The sequence below is a fragment of the Pseudopodoces humilis genome, chromosome 10, assembly GCF_049639895.1.
Source record: "Pseudopodoces humilis isolate 2021_Gansu_Grassland_sample_001 chromosome 10, ASM4963989v1, whole genome shotgun sequence".
NCBI classification, from domain to species: Eukaryota; Metazoa; Chordata; class Aves; order Passeriformes; family Paridae; genus Pseudopodoces; species Pseudopodoces humilis.
This window is the reverse complement of record NC_142209.1, coordinates 16312324-16327175: the sequence shown is the minus strand read 5'-3', so window position 1 is coordinate 16327175 and position 14852 is coordinate 16312324. Positions and strand designations below refer to the sequence as shown.

Sequence of the window (14852 nt, the reverse complement as noted above, 5' to 3'; positions counted from 1 at the left end):
CTGAGTATTTGGCAGAACTTTAGATCTTTGAGAGGTTGATATGGAAAACTTATAGTAATATTTATGTAGTGTTGAAGAGCTAGTGCTTGAGGAATATGCTGTTTATTGTAGAGTGTGGGAATGTCTTTGTATTTGTTTTAAATAAAAAAGGATAATCACTTATACAAGATCGCGTCACCTGTGATCATCTTCAGAAGGAGCTGGAAAGAGGCTTTCTCTAATCTTGTTTGTGTTGTTCAGCATTCAATGGAATACAGATTCAAAACCACAATCCCTATCAAAGAGGTCCTACAGCTGAATCTGTGTGTGCATACAGGTGACCAAAGTACAGATTCTGAAAGAAGCACTGCTTGGAAAAGGGAGAGGCAGTCATGTAAATGGTTCTGCTAAGAGCAAGTATGGCAGTATCATTCTTGATGGAGTCACTTGCACCAGAACTCTTGCAGTACCTCGCTGTTTGTTGTTTACAGAATACTTGAGAAAGGAAGCAGTAACATGCCAATAGAAGAAGTTTTTGCCAGGAAAAATCTGGTTTGGGTGATAAGTGTGTGTGTATGAGTAAAGTTTGTTTATTTTTGTTCCTTTGGGAATTTTCATGAGGGTTTATTTACAAGGCTCAGGCTGTGCATGGGAAACTGTAAGCAGGTACTGGGAATCTCATAGGATAGTCTCGAAACTGCCTATGAAGCAAAACCAATGATGTGTTTAGTTTATTATCAAACTTAATTTTCTATTGAAAACTTGAGAAGAAAAAGTTATATGTTTAAACTAGCTAGAAACTAAGTTGGTATGATAGTTCAGGCATGACTTTTGATGGAAAATTGATAAAACAGATACATTACTGAGTATGTCAGCATCTCCTTATCTAGGCTGAGAAGCAACTGCAAGTCTAAAGAGACTGCCTGAAAACTTGTTGGGTGTGTTTCTTTGAGGGGGAGGGAAAAAAAGCAAGACGGGCCACAGAAGTACCATCAAGTAGCTGTATAAAGTTTTAGTCGTATAAATCTATTTTGATTAAATTAGTATGTCAAAAACACCAGTTGAATACCCTTCAGGGAGGAAAGCAAGGTAATTGCCTTGCTGCAAAGACATCCCTGACTAAATGTGCCTAAAATTCTGTGAGCAATGACCAAATGATAGAGTAATGCAATGCTAAGAAGCCTTTTTGTAGCTGGGGGTGGTGGTGGGTGTCTGATGCTTATAGATAATATTTTTCAAAATGAGACCCTTTTATTCACATTCTGGATATGTTTCTGTTGTTCTGATTTAATAAGTCTTGAAGTAACTAAAAATTACCTGGATATTAGTGGTCTCTATTACTTTATTTTTCTGGCCTGTGTCTCTGTATTGGTCTGGAGTAACTCTCCTGAAGTCATCATTGTGCCTGGGGCTAAGCTTCATTCTCTCCTCTTCTAAGAAAGATTGCCAATTGAGTTAGGCCACTTTGAAAAGCTTTTATGGCTTTGATATGGGTTGAAAGCCACTGGAGATGAGGTTTATCATATCCATTACAGTTCAGCATTATTCCATTTGATTAGTCACTCTTGGCATATAGAAAGGATTTGAAAGAAAAATGTCTTCAGCAAAATTATCATCAATAATTCATGTGCTTATGTTACAATTGTATGTAATGCGTACTCCTCTGATGGGATGCTTTATTTCATAAACATAGAATTGTAATGGATACACATTCTTCATTGGAACACTTCAAAAAGCAGCCATTCATCAGACCAGATTTCAAGTATTTAAATACTTAGAAAGTGTTGGAAACCTCAGCAAGAATGTAGTCTTTTTCCTGGAATCTGATGGGGATTAACAGCTTTCCATTGCAAGGCAGAGAGGTGACAAAGCACTTTACAGAAACGGACCTCACAAAGTGACATGGGTCAGCCTCCTCTTGAGTTCTCAATCTGCACAAATCAAATACTTTTTTTTTAGCATTATGTCATTGGTTGAGAAAGGTATATTGAGTGATGCATACTCTCAAGTATACCAATATGATTTTCACAGAATTGGCTTAAGTTTCATTTTCTGTTCTCCTTTTTGTAAATTTTAGGGAAAATACTTTATCAAAGAGTGTTAAGTGTTATATTGTACTCTGAATTTTGTCCTTTGTACAGAATAGGTATGTCTTAATCCCCAGGAATACTCCAGTAATCATTTAGTTATAGAAATCATCTTAAAACATTAGTATCTCCCCAAGTCCCTGATGAGGTTTACACATTTGTCAGGAAAAGAATTGCTCCCATCCTCATGGTCATTAGACCTTTCACACTGTTTTAAAGTCTTAGCCAATTTAGTGATAATTTTGACTTTTCAAGTGTTTTTCTTTATTAAAAATTTGCTATTTTTACCTTTTGATCTTATTTTGTTTCATCATTCAATATATTAATCTCTTAGTGTGTTCTTTACAATTTTAACAGAGGCCCCAAGTCTTTAATTTTTATAATAAAGTTCAAGCAAGAATTGACTGGTTTTAATATGAGGTTGGAGGTGAAAAAAAAAAGGTTTTTATTTTCTTCTGTTTACATTCAAATCAAGCATGTTTGGCTTGAGTCAAGATGTGATACAGGCATTCTTTGCTGAATGAAAGCATTAATTTGAATGGGTTTAGTATCTCTGTGCTTTTGCACCAAAAGCACGAAAAATTTATATTCATACCACAAGAATTATATCAAAATAACTAATTTTAAAGGCATTTGAGGTGTGCTTTTGGAAGCTGGAGTGATTGAAGAAATTGCTATTTTTCAGCTGTGTAGAGCATCTCAGCTACAGAACTTGTAACTTTATGTAAATGCAAAAAACTGTTGAGCTTATATGGCTTTTAGTGCTTAGAAAGGGGACAGTGAGAGAAGCCATTACTTTATCTCTACTTTAGGAAAAGCAACTTTCAGATAGTGAACAAGTAAATAATTTCAAGAGACTGGCATCTTGTAGATCCTTAGGTCTTTTACTCATAGATGTTGGCTCTTTGAAATGCTGTTGTGGAAGGAGTAATGAGCTGCTGTTCTAATACTCACTGCTTTTGGAGTCTAAATATTTCACAATCTTAGGACAGTTTATTTTCCTTACAGGAGTGTATTGTAACCATCCAGTACTTATTCAGCTGCTTTCCCTTGGGTGGGCCTGGTAAGTTTTTGTATTCTATTATGAATAGCTTTGTCATTGCAAGAAAGGTTAATTTATTTTCAGTCATTCTTTCCACCTGAATGTGGAGTAAGACTCAGGTTCACCTATTGTTTGGCTTTTTATAACAGTTGATCAGCTCTGTTTAAAATTGAAATGTACAGTACATATTATAATATGTACACTATATAATGTACAGTATATATTATAAACAAGACCCAGTGTGTTCCCAAGTGTCCAAGAAGGCCAATGGCATCCTGGTCTGTATCAAAAACAGTGTAGCAGCAGGACCAGGGCAGTTCCCTGTGCTCAGCACTGCTGAGGTCCCACCTCAAGTGCTGTATCCAGTTCTGGGCCCCTCACTATAAGAATGACATTGAGGGGCTGCAGTGTGCCCAGAGAAGGACAGTAGAGCTGGGGAAGGATCTGGAGCACAGGTTCTGTGGGGAGCAGCTGGGGGAATTCAGTCTGGAAGAAAGGAGGATCAGAGGGAACTTACCAGTCTCTAGAACTGCCTAAAAGAAAGGTGTAGCCAGGTGAGCATCAGTTTCCCAAGTAACAAGTTCATAGTTATTTGGGGAAAAAAGTTACTTCCTTGTTGAAATAGGGCTTAGCTGTAGGCAGTCCCCTGGGTGTTTGGGGATTTTTGTGTTGATGTGGCTGCAAAACTTTGACTTTGCATGCTGCATGATCATGTATGAGTATATACTGTTCCATTTCATGTAGCTGTAGCTGTGCAGAGCTTAATGGAGGCATAATGAGGCAGCAGTTCTAATAAAAGCTGAAATGTGTTCTCCTATTTAATGACTTAACCTAAATAAAGTGTATTCAATGTTTTTTCCATCCAGAATGAAGACAAATGTAAAGATGGCATGTCCAAGGAATTTTAAAAGGTGTAGACCCCCTGACTGAGCAGTGCTGTTTTTTATTATCTTTAATTAGTAAAGTAAGTATGGATCAAACCTATGCTTCTGGAAGTTAAATGTGTCATATATATATATATATATATATATATATATATATATATTTAACAGTATTGAACAATAATATGTTGTGCCACCTTAATTTTAATTCTGACAATATGCTTAATTCTCTTGATGGGAGAAGATGGGGAATTATGTATAAGAATATCTAATACACAAGGGCTTTTGGGGAATTTGTGTATTTTTTAATTGGGTAGAGTTAATTAATCTGGTAGGAAGTTCTAAATTACAAGAGCCATCATGTTAATGTATCACTCTGATTTTTGGAATTCTTCATAAATAAAAAATCACTTATGTAAGTTTATGATGGTTGTGAAAGACTGCTAATAATACATCAGCCACTTCTTTAACTTATACCTGCTTGTTGCTTCTACTGGAGCAGTACCCAAATGTTTGGTTAAAATATACCTTCTTTTATGCTAGTTTCACTCTTTAAGTTTTTGCACTCCCAAGTACCTTTCCTTAAAATAAATCCATGAGATGATAACTGGGGTCAGGTCCCAGAAGTTCTTGGATCCTTTTGCTATGCTCTGGAGTCCAGGCCACATGTTACACATATTTAAAACTGTGTAAACAGTAATAAACTTCAAGTATTTACTGATGAGATAAATTGTTTTCAACAATTTTCTAAGAATGTCTTTTTTTTTTTTCTTTTTTCTTGTACCAGCTGCTGTTCACTCCCAGGTGAAAGTCATGATCACGCTAACAGAACTCAAATGCTTAGCAGATGCCCAGTCATCCTACCACATACTAAAACCATGGTGGGATGTCTTCTGGTATTACCTCACCATGATAATGCTGCTAGTTGCTGTGCTTGCTGGGGCTCTCCAGCTTACTCAAACCAGAGTATTGTGTTGTCTTCCTTGCAAGCTAGAATTTGACAATCATTGTGCTGTGCCTTGGGATTTAGTTAAAGCCAACCTTAACAAGTCAGCTAGCTCGACAGCACCAATAATCATCCCGCTTAAAATCCAGAATTATCTCCATCGGCAGCAGTATTCCTACATTGATGCAGTCTGTTATGAGCGACAGCTTCACTGGTTTGCCAAATTTTTTCCATACCTAGTGCTTTTGCATACTTTCATTTTTGCAGCTTGCAGTAATTTCTGGCTTTACTACCCTAGTACAAGTTCCAGGCTTGAGCACTTTGTAGCCGTCCTTCAGAAGTGTTTTGACTCTCCCTGGACAACGCGTGCCCTCTCAGAAACAGTTGCTGAGCAGTCTGCGAGGAAGTTGCCGATAGCCAAATCCAAAACAGTGATTTCATCACCTCAGAGTTCAGGAGACATAGGGGCCAGCAGACAGTCCCTGCCATATTCACAACATGGCTTGGAAACAACTGGAAGAGAAAATTCAAGTGTTCTTGACAAAAAAGAAGGGGAGCAAGCTAAAGCTATATTTGAAAAAGTGAAGAAATTCAGAGTACATGCTGAAGAAAAGGATGTCGTATACACAGTGTATATGAAACAGATTATAGTGAAAGTCTTTGTAGTCGTCATAATAGTAATTTATGTCCCCTACTATTTATCATTTATTACACTTGAAATTGATTGTGTAGTTAATGTTCAAGCCTTTACAGGCTACAAAAGGTACCAGTGTGTTTATTCGCTTGCAGAAATTTTTAAAGTTTTGGCTTCATTTTATGTTGTTTTAGTGATTTTCTATGGATTAACTTGTACTTACAGTTTGTGGTGGATGTTAAGGAGCTCACTTAAGCAATACTCTTTTGAGAAGTTGAGAGAGAAAAGTAATTACACTGATATACCTGATGTGAAGAATGACTTTGCATTTATTCTTCACTTGGCAGATCAGTATGATCCTCTTTATTCCCAACGATTCTCAATATTCCTGTCTGATTTGAGTGAAAATGAACTCAAACAGATAAATCTTAACAATGAATGGTCAGTGGAAAAACTGAAAAATAAACTAGTAAAAAACTCCCAAGACAAGACTGAACTTCACCTTTTCATGTTAAATGGTCTTCCAGACAGTGTCTTTGAACTAACAGAAATAGAAGTCCTAAGCCTGGAACTTATTCCTGAAGCCAAACTTCCTTCAGCTGTGACCCAGCTTGTCAATCTTAAAGAACTCAATGTTTATCATTCATCACTAACAATGGATTATCCAGCAGTCAGCTTTTTAGAAGAAAATCTGAAAACCTTGCGTTTGAAGTCTAGTGAGATGGGAAGAATTCCATTTTGGGTCTTTCATCTAAAAAACCTACAAGAACTGTGTTTAACAGGATATTTCATGCTAGATCATCACAATTCCATATACAGTGATGGCTTTCAGGGGCTAAAAAATCTGAGATCAATTCACTTAAAAAACAACCTTTCCCGTATACCTCAAGTGATTACAGATCTTCTGCCTTCTTTACAGCACTTGTCTATCAACAATGAGGGAAATAAACTGATAGTGCTAAATAACCTGAAGAAGCTGGTAAACCTGAGGACATTGGAACTAATCTGCTGTGATTTAGAGCGCATTCCCCATTCCATTTTTACCCTAAACAATTTGCATGAAATTGACTTAAAAGAAAATAATCTCAGAACAGTGGAAGAAATAATTAGTTTCCAACATCTTAAGAATCTTTCTTGCTTAAAATTGTGGCACAACAGTATTTCATATGTCCCAGTGCAGATCGGTGCATTATCAAACCTGGAACAGTTGTATCTAAACTATAATAATATTAAGAATGTTCCATTGCAGCTATTTCTTTGTAGAAAGTTACACTATTTGGATCTTAGCTATAATAAGCTAACCTCCATCCCTGAAGAAATCGGTTATCTGACCAACCTGCAGTACTTGGCTTTGACAAAAAACCATGTAAGTAGAACTTTGAATTACTGCTCAAAAACAAAAACAGACTTAAGCTGCTCTTTCTTCTGGAACAGCCTCTAGCTTTTGTGGTGTTCATGATTAAAGTAAATCCAGAAAAAAGGGGTGGTGCTTGTTTAATTACTAAAGCTTTGGTATCAGCAAAGCTCACATAATACTGAATAAGTGCTGTCCTGGTTTGTAGCGACTTAAGGGCTTTGATCCAGAGATGGTATAGGTTCGCGTGGCTGCAGAAACATATATTCCCTTTCCCTGCAGTTGTCAATCCTATGTAGTATTTTAATGGAAGTGAAGAGTGTTTAATGTTTACCTTAAAGCATCAAACTGAAAGCTCAAGTGAATGAACAGCTGGTTGATGAGCAGCTCAGGTGTATGATTGGGAAGAGGGAAATAATTACGGTGGGTAACCTCACAATCAGTGCTAAACTGTGGCTTGTTAGTGTGGGGCTCAGGCTTGTGACTTCTTTTGAGGTTTATAATTGTTTTCGTTGGTGAGGCTGATATTACATCAGTAGAGTGGGCCAGGATGACTGTGCTGCGCAGATAACTGCTTGTACAGGTTTCACAACGCAGGAGCTGCTAATGTCTCTCCACAGTCTGTGCTTGTTCCTCATTAAGCAATTCCTAGGAACAGTAGGCTCCTCCTCTCCCCTGCACACATCTGCACACATCTGCAGGTCTGTGTGCGTGCATGGATGTGCTCCCCCTTCCAGGCTTGGCTTGTGCCAGGAGTTAAGCAGCTTTGTAAGAAAACAGGGGTAATAAAATTATTGTAGTGCTCTCAAGCACTTGATCACATAATGATAGAGGAGTTACAGTCTTCCTTTTACTTTCATAAACTAAGAGGGTTTTTTACCCTAAAATAAAAAAGGGAAATGTCAAAACATGCAACTGCACATAGGCTGACAACTTCTAATGTACTTTATTTTTGTTCTTCTCTCTTTTTCTAGATTGAAATGCTACCTGATGGATTATTTCAGTGCAAAAAGCTGCAATTTCTTCTTCTGGGAAATAACAGTCTGATGAATTTGTCCCCCTTTGTGGGTCAGCTACTGAATCTTGTTCATTTAGAGCTCATTGGAAACTACCTTGAATCACTTCCTGCTGAACTGGAAGAATGTCAGCTCTTAAAGCGAAATAATCTAATTGTAGAAGAAAGGTTGTTAAAAACACTTCCACCTCGTGTAAGAGAGCGTTTGCAGGCATGCTCAGATAAGTCCTAAGTTTTAAATTAAACTCTGCATCGTTGCATTCTACAAGTCTTGCTTAATATCTCTCTAAAATCTGTATAGGTAGAGAGGAGTGAAGGAGAGAGAGCAATTTATGAAACAGTCTTAAACTTTAATGCATCGAACTGAGTTGATTGTATTGGAAAAGAAAAAATTATTCACATTCAAACAAAAGATGCAGCTTTTTACAGGTAAACATGTTTGAATGTTGGAACATGAATTGTTGGTTAGGTTCTACTGATTGAAATAATTCAGCTAAATGTTTATGGTAGTATTGAAAAAGAAGACATGATTGCCTGGCTATAGTGAGTGTATATACTTTTTTCCTATGAGAATTTTTTTCTGTTGGTAGTGATGATTTTAAATAGTTTTATCTCCTGTCATATGAGGTCTAAGAACTGACTGGAATTAGTTTCTAAATATGAATTTTCTAACTTAGGATGTATTAAATTAAAAGTTTAAACTATTTGAGCAGTTTAATTGCATGGGGTATACTGAAAGTAATTTGTCAACATAACATAATTTTTAAAAGCTTTTGACAAGTACTAAGCATTAATTCTGTGATTGTGGAAGATGCCATTTGAATCTTGCTATTAAATACCTAGAACTGGTTTCAGCATTTTATCTTAAAAATAGCAAATACAAAATTAATTGTTGCCTAGAAATTGGGAGGAATCAGAAGAATCTGAAGTAACTGTTGTGCGCATGTCCTCGAGAACCAATCTGACATTACTGATCTTCAGAAACAATGATGGCAAACAGAAAACAGTGTAGTTGCAAGGTTGTCTTCTGTATGTTGTGAGCAGCCCAGGTGTTAGTGTAGTGTATGTTGCTGATTAATATTTTTGTAGTTTCTCATTACTGACTGCCTCAGTGCAGCTTCTCCACACCCAATTACTGGGGAGAGGATGAAGGAGGTTTGAAGTTTGTATTAGATAGGGACAGAAAGACAGATAAAACAAGCTAAATACTCACACAACTTTATAAGCTTTTGAGAGGAAAAGACAGGAAGCATTATAAGCTTTGCCTCTTCTAGGGATGTAATAATTCCATAAATCATAGTGGTCGGATAAAATCTTATGCCATCCTTAATACTTGCAAAACTGGATGGAAATAAAATGTTTCCTGACTTCATTCTTCTGCTGTGCGCTGTTTTATTATATTTGAAGTCTTAATTCTCATTATGTTTATCATGTTCACTAAAAACATAAGTTATGACCCTGGGGAAAGAAGAGGTTAGCATGCTTTCCAAAAACACATTTTAAAACTTTAACATAATAGAGCTTTCAAAAATCAATCTCAGTTATGGGTTAAAGAGATGAAATAAAACTGTACCTTTAACAACTCGGTGTTCAAGAAGTGTGCTAACAAACTGCATTCCAGTTTGTAACAACAAATCATCACAGATAAAACTAGTTTTAGTAGTAGACTACTTTTAGTCATCTCTTGCTCCCATTCCACTGCCAGTTTTGTGGAGTGTAAGGTTTATTTTGAATGAAATTGCCCAAACAAGTCTGATCAACATGAAAGTAGATGCCTTTGCAGCAGCAGTACAAGAGGTGCATTTTTATCCACTGTACTGATGGCATTCCAAAGACTTTTGTTGTTGAAGCACTTTTCTTCTCAGGGAACCAAAACGTGGTAAAACTATTGCTTTCTATGTAGTTCTAGAAATGTTTAGTTTAAACTGATTAGTTGTGTTTATGTGCAGACCAGTGCTGCTGGAACAGTGTTTCATAATGCCCATATGTAACTCCTCCAAACTCTGTTAACTAATTTTGAGTTGTATAACAGTCCCATAGAAATTGACATGGTTCATCAACAGAACTAGTTGTGGTACATGTAATTAAACCACAATGCATTGATTTACACCCCTGTGGCAGGACTTGTGTTAATAATTGCCATAGGCCTGTCTGGACTTTATAACTCAACATTCAAGAACACTTTATGCCAGAATTTGCAGTCTAATAATTTACATCAGATTAAATGAGCATTTTCTTTAAAGCTTTTTTCTAAATTAGGAAGCTGTGTTGAAAAGGTTAAATCAGCAACTAATTGACTTGGCCAATAGCTTCAACTTTTTAGGAATGCATCAGTCCTTTTCCATTATCAACCAAACTGATGAAGGTGGAAAATTATCTTAAGTGTGCATTTTACACTAGTTCTGTCAGGAGTGAAGTAACAGAAATAACTTGGAGAAAGGTACTTCATTTATAAAATGGTAGAGGCTTTGAGGAATCGCTCAAATGCATAGTTAATAGTAATATCATTTTATAGGCTAAATGGGTTACATTTTTTGCAGACTTTAATTTGTTCACTCTGCACCCCCTCAGGAGGGTTGGATTCTTTTAGCTGCATGTTTGGTTGTTTAAAAAACACCCAGACAAAAGCCGGAAAGTGTAAAGGCTATGATATCTAGCCTTGTTTTCAAACCACAGTGTGCCTTTACTATCCCTTTTGTACCATGAAACCTAATCCAAGTGCTTAGAATTGAGGATGGAAACAAATGTAACTCTAAATTCCTTGAATTCACTTCAGCCATACCTTAATATTCACTATTTCTTCAAAACAAGGGAATTTTCAGGGAATCAATTTATGAATCCACTGTCAAACTTTGTACAATAATATTGTTGGCATCTAGTCTTTGTATAAATAATCACTTCCAATCAAAAAAGGCTTTTCAACTTGTTTGTGTTGTATTGTGTTTAAGAACTTTGTATTGTGACCTTCCGTATCATGAACATTTTGTTTAAAGATTAAATTTTTGTTTGCATTACAATTCTATGAACTGTTCTTTATTTTTCATAAGAGATGTTGCATTTAATGCAAAGCTCAGAAATTTGCTTCCAGCTGTCCAGCTGTGTGGTAGCAGGTCTGTGTTCTACAGGAAAGTGAAGATAATGGACGGCAGTAGGAAATGAACACTATGGTCCTCATCAAAACAGTTTTCATATTCTGGATTAGGAGAGAAGTTCTTGTGTTGATTTAGAACAGAGCTTCCTTCTTAATTGTTGCTACAGAACCTTTTCCAAGTCTCCCACTTTAATTTTTGTCAGCTGGGTAAGTATCAAATGCAGACTGGAATTGTACTGGGAGAAGCAGGTTGGCAGTGTTTCTCTCCCCAGCTTGGCACGTACAGCTGTTGTGTGGCTAAACTGCCATAAATAATGCTGCTCATGGTAAATCATGAATGTATTTCAAGAATTGCATGTGATGTTAGCTCAAACATCTTGTTTCTCTTGAAATGCAAGATGATACCTGATGGCTTTTTCTGCAGTCCTGGGTTTGACTCCATGTTCTTAAAACAAGGGAAAAAGCTCAGACATGCAAGTAGTGTTACATATTCAAGTGCTAGCTTTTTATTTTTCAAAATAAGAACCTTCCTAGTAACTTCTATGGAAATGTGGCCCTTTCTTCTTGGACATTAAATGAAATAACTAATAAAAATTTATGCAGCTTACCTGTTTTGAGAAGATAGTGTTAGTAAAATAAAGCAAATGATGATTTTTATAGCTTTTTTCATGCTTCTGCAGATTTGTGTATTTTGTTTTCATGGCAACTTATTGTCACTCTAATAGCTTAATTTTTTTAGTCAGTAGATTTTCATCATGGTAACATACTTCCTTGGTTATGTGGCTTTTTCACCTTCAAGACTGTAATCTGAAGTTCATTCTGTAACCATTTCTAATAAGTAACTCTCTCTTCCACCCCAATAAATGCCAGGATTATTGAAAACAATGTGGGAGCAAATATATGGCTGCAAGTTCTGAAAGCAGGAGGCAGTTCACGTCATCCTGTGGATTGTTTCTAGGAAGAATTTTGCAGAACTCTGACTGTTTCTGGAGATTGTGATTTAATCAAGCTCTCACACTTTATTTGGCCTTGTTGGGTGGGCAAGTTGCTGAAATGTGCAAACATAGTAGTGCATTTCCCAGAATGATTGCAGAGACTGCAGTGTATCTCCAGCCTGATAGTGAGTAACGTAGGCTGTGGCAAGGGAGAGGGAATAGTAGTTGATGGGAAGAAATAAGCAGTGATACTGTGGTCCTATATGCTTGCAGGATACAGCAGTGTTTCAGGAATTCCTGTGTCTGGAGAAGTCTCCATCCTGGCATTACACGAAGACTCTCTCAGTGCTCCATTGCTAGGACATGTAGGTGATGCAGGGGGCAGTAGCAACCCACTCTGGGGCTGGACTGGCATCTGAAAGGGTTCAGGCATTATCTCAGTCCAGTGCGTTGATTAAAGAAACTATTACATCTTTGTCTTGTTGCTTCTTTATGTTACTCCATTTATGTGAATATTCACTCACTCTTTGACTTCTAATAACCTATAATCTGTTGTTACTTTGTACAAATGTGCACTCTGCTTTGTAGGAGCCAGCTAAAAGACTTTCTGCTCATAGGGATATGCAAGTCATATGCATTTAACACTTGGAGATGTGGAGAAAAGAGGATGAAAATTAGTCTACCTGCAGAGAGAGGGAAGAGGAATAATTGCTTCAAGTAACAGGAGAGATCTGAGAGATCATTATTACTGCTTAGCCCAGCAAGGCTCTTGGGAAGTGTTTCTTGGGCAGTATAACCTGCCCATTGGCAGGTCTGGTAGCGTGGTGCTTAACACAGGGAGGTATCAGTCTGTAGTGCTCATGGGCCTGCTGTTAAACAGGTACATTTATTACTTGCTATTGCTTTCTTCCTCTTATAAAAATGCTATTTCTATATTTTCTGCTACTGTTTATAAGTGTTACTTATAATACACTGAATAAAAGTTACTTCTTTTCCCCTCCCTCATACTTGCATATATATCTATTGCAGAACCAATAGTCTTGTCAAAAGAAGTTGGAAAGCAAGTATTTGAAAAGTGTGGAGGGATGAATACTGTAACAGGAGGTATGTAGAAAAGTCAGTCAGTGCAATCTCCCTGCCAATGCAGCCTGAAAATCTCTCAAGCCAGGGTTCAGGATTCTATTGTATGGATGGCAAGGGGAAAAAGGAATGTAGCTCATTACTCTTCATTGCAAACATAGCTAGCCTGCAAGTATATGGTGAATTGATTATCATTTGGAATTGGCCTTGCTCAGTAGCAGAAATGCATAAAATTGTGATGAGACAGTTGGGTGAGGTTTTCTAGTGATAGCTAAAGGTAATCATCATCATTGGGGAGGTCCTTCTGACCTCTGTGCTTTCGCCCTCTGGTCTAACCATTGTTTCAGCTTTTGCTGGACCTTATGCTGAGCTGATTCTGTGCAAAAGCCTGGCAAAACATTTTAGTGTACTAGTTTTCTGCTGGTTTAATGAGCAGAATTAGTCTGGTAGAGTCTGGCAAGCACCAAAAGCCAGTAGAACAGGACAAAGATCAGTACCTCCCTTTATGGTAACTGCTTAGGGTGCAACTTTGTATTTGCTTGCAGAGTAATTATCTTTGACTGCCTCTTTGGTTTTTGTTTTTTTAAATTGTAGTACGTTACTACAACCAAATGGGCATGACTTCTTTACATGGATTATAATATATATAACATATATATATAGCTACATATGCTACATATACATTGATATTGAATGCTGATCTGGTATTAAACAGGCTTAGGACACACAAATATACTAAATATGTTTATCTAAAATAAAATATTAAGAAATGGAAAGTATAAGGATAGATTTAAAAACAACTCTTGAAGAGTTTGTAAATAGCATGTCTTGAACTGTTGTTACCAGATAACAGACATGCTTAGTTGCTGTGGCCACAGTGGTTGCTTGAAAATTTCAGGACAGAAGGGGAAATACACATCCATGACGTGTAACCCATGACTACTGGTGAATATGTGGGCTCATTAATCCCCAATACTCTGTTTTCCTTGGGTTGCTTGTGTTTTATCTAGATTAGTGCTCTATTATGGAGCAGTGCCAGCAATTTCTGTGTTCTGTAGAAAGTTTTCTGCTACTTGGGGATGAGTCTGGTTCTCCAGCAACAGTTGCTGAATTGTATTTCAGTGTGCATTAAGGTGACCCAAAGTTGGCATTGCTTTTTATGAGGTGGACAAAGTGGCTGTGTCAAAGCAGCAGAGTGTAGTGTAGTGTAGGTGGAAAACTGAAGAGGGGAGAAAAGCTAGAGCAGGAGCTAGTCCAGCTGTTGTAAAGCAAGTCATTTTCACTGCTGAATCAGTTCCTTAATCTGGCTGATGACAGCTACTGATAGTTTTTCCTTCAAAGCAGTGTGTCCCATTAAAGAAAACTGCTGAAGTAACTTGAGGGCTGTGCAGGGGATTGATTCTGTAAGGTGCTGAGTTTTTGAGTAACTGCCTAGTGAGTGTACTTGACTCCCACCCAAACCCAGTGGAAGTTCAGGGTATTCATACCATTCCAAATAACTCTTTCAAGTTATCCAACTTGTTCTTCAAGATGTCTCGGTAAAAGGATCTTGTAAAATAAAGATTTATTTTCTTTCTGTTCTGTGGTTATAAATTATGACATATGCATGAAAAGAAAACAGGTAAGCTTTCTGGTATAAAAAACAGCTAGAAACAAGCAACAATGTCAAAGGCAAGTACATGTGAATCTTATTTGGTTTAAATCTGGTTTTATGCCAACTGTGTGTGGTTTTGCTGGCTTGAGAAATAAATTCACTAAACAGTCTGAACTGATAATGTATTCTTTCCTGCATTGCTTCAGATAAAACT

General features: G+C 37.1%; 1 protein-coding gene across 1 annotated transcript; it reads left to right on the top strand.

The window, feature by feature from the left end:
• Window positions 1-3070: 3070 nt before the first annotated feature.
• LRRC8B (leucine rich repeat containing 8 VRAC subunit B) lies at window positions 3071-10955 on the top strand. The gene is made up of 4 exons (XM_005520997.3): window positions 3071-3129; window positions 3975-4072; window positions 4777-6935; window positions 7898-10955. Exons 3-4 carry the CDS (start codon window positions 4803-4805, stop codon window positions 8168-8170), a joined length of 2406 nt encoding a protein of 801 aa, XP_005521054.1. The 5' UTR covers window positions 3071-3129; window positions 3975-4072; window positions 4777-4802; the 3' UTR covers window positions 8171-10955.
• The last annotated feature ends 3897 nt before the right edge of the window (window positions 10956-14852 follow it).

Coding starts and splice junctions, on each gene's coding strand:
- LRRC8B (XM_005520997.3), top strand. CDS start 4,803: ATGATCACGCTAACAGAACTCAAATGCTTAGCAGATGCCCAGTCATCC. Junction 6,936..7,897: donor TGGCTTTGACAAAAAACCAT/GTAAGTAGAACT, acceptor CTCTTTTTCTAG/ATTGAAATGCTACCTGATGG.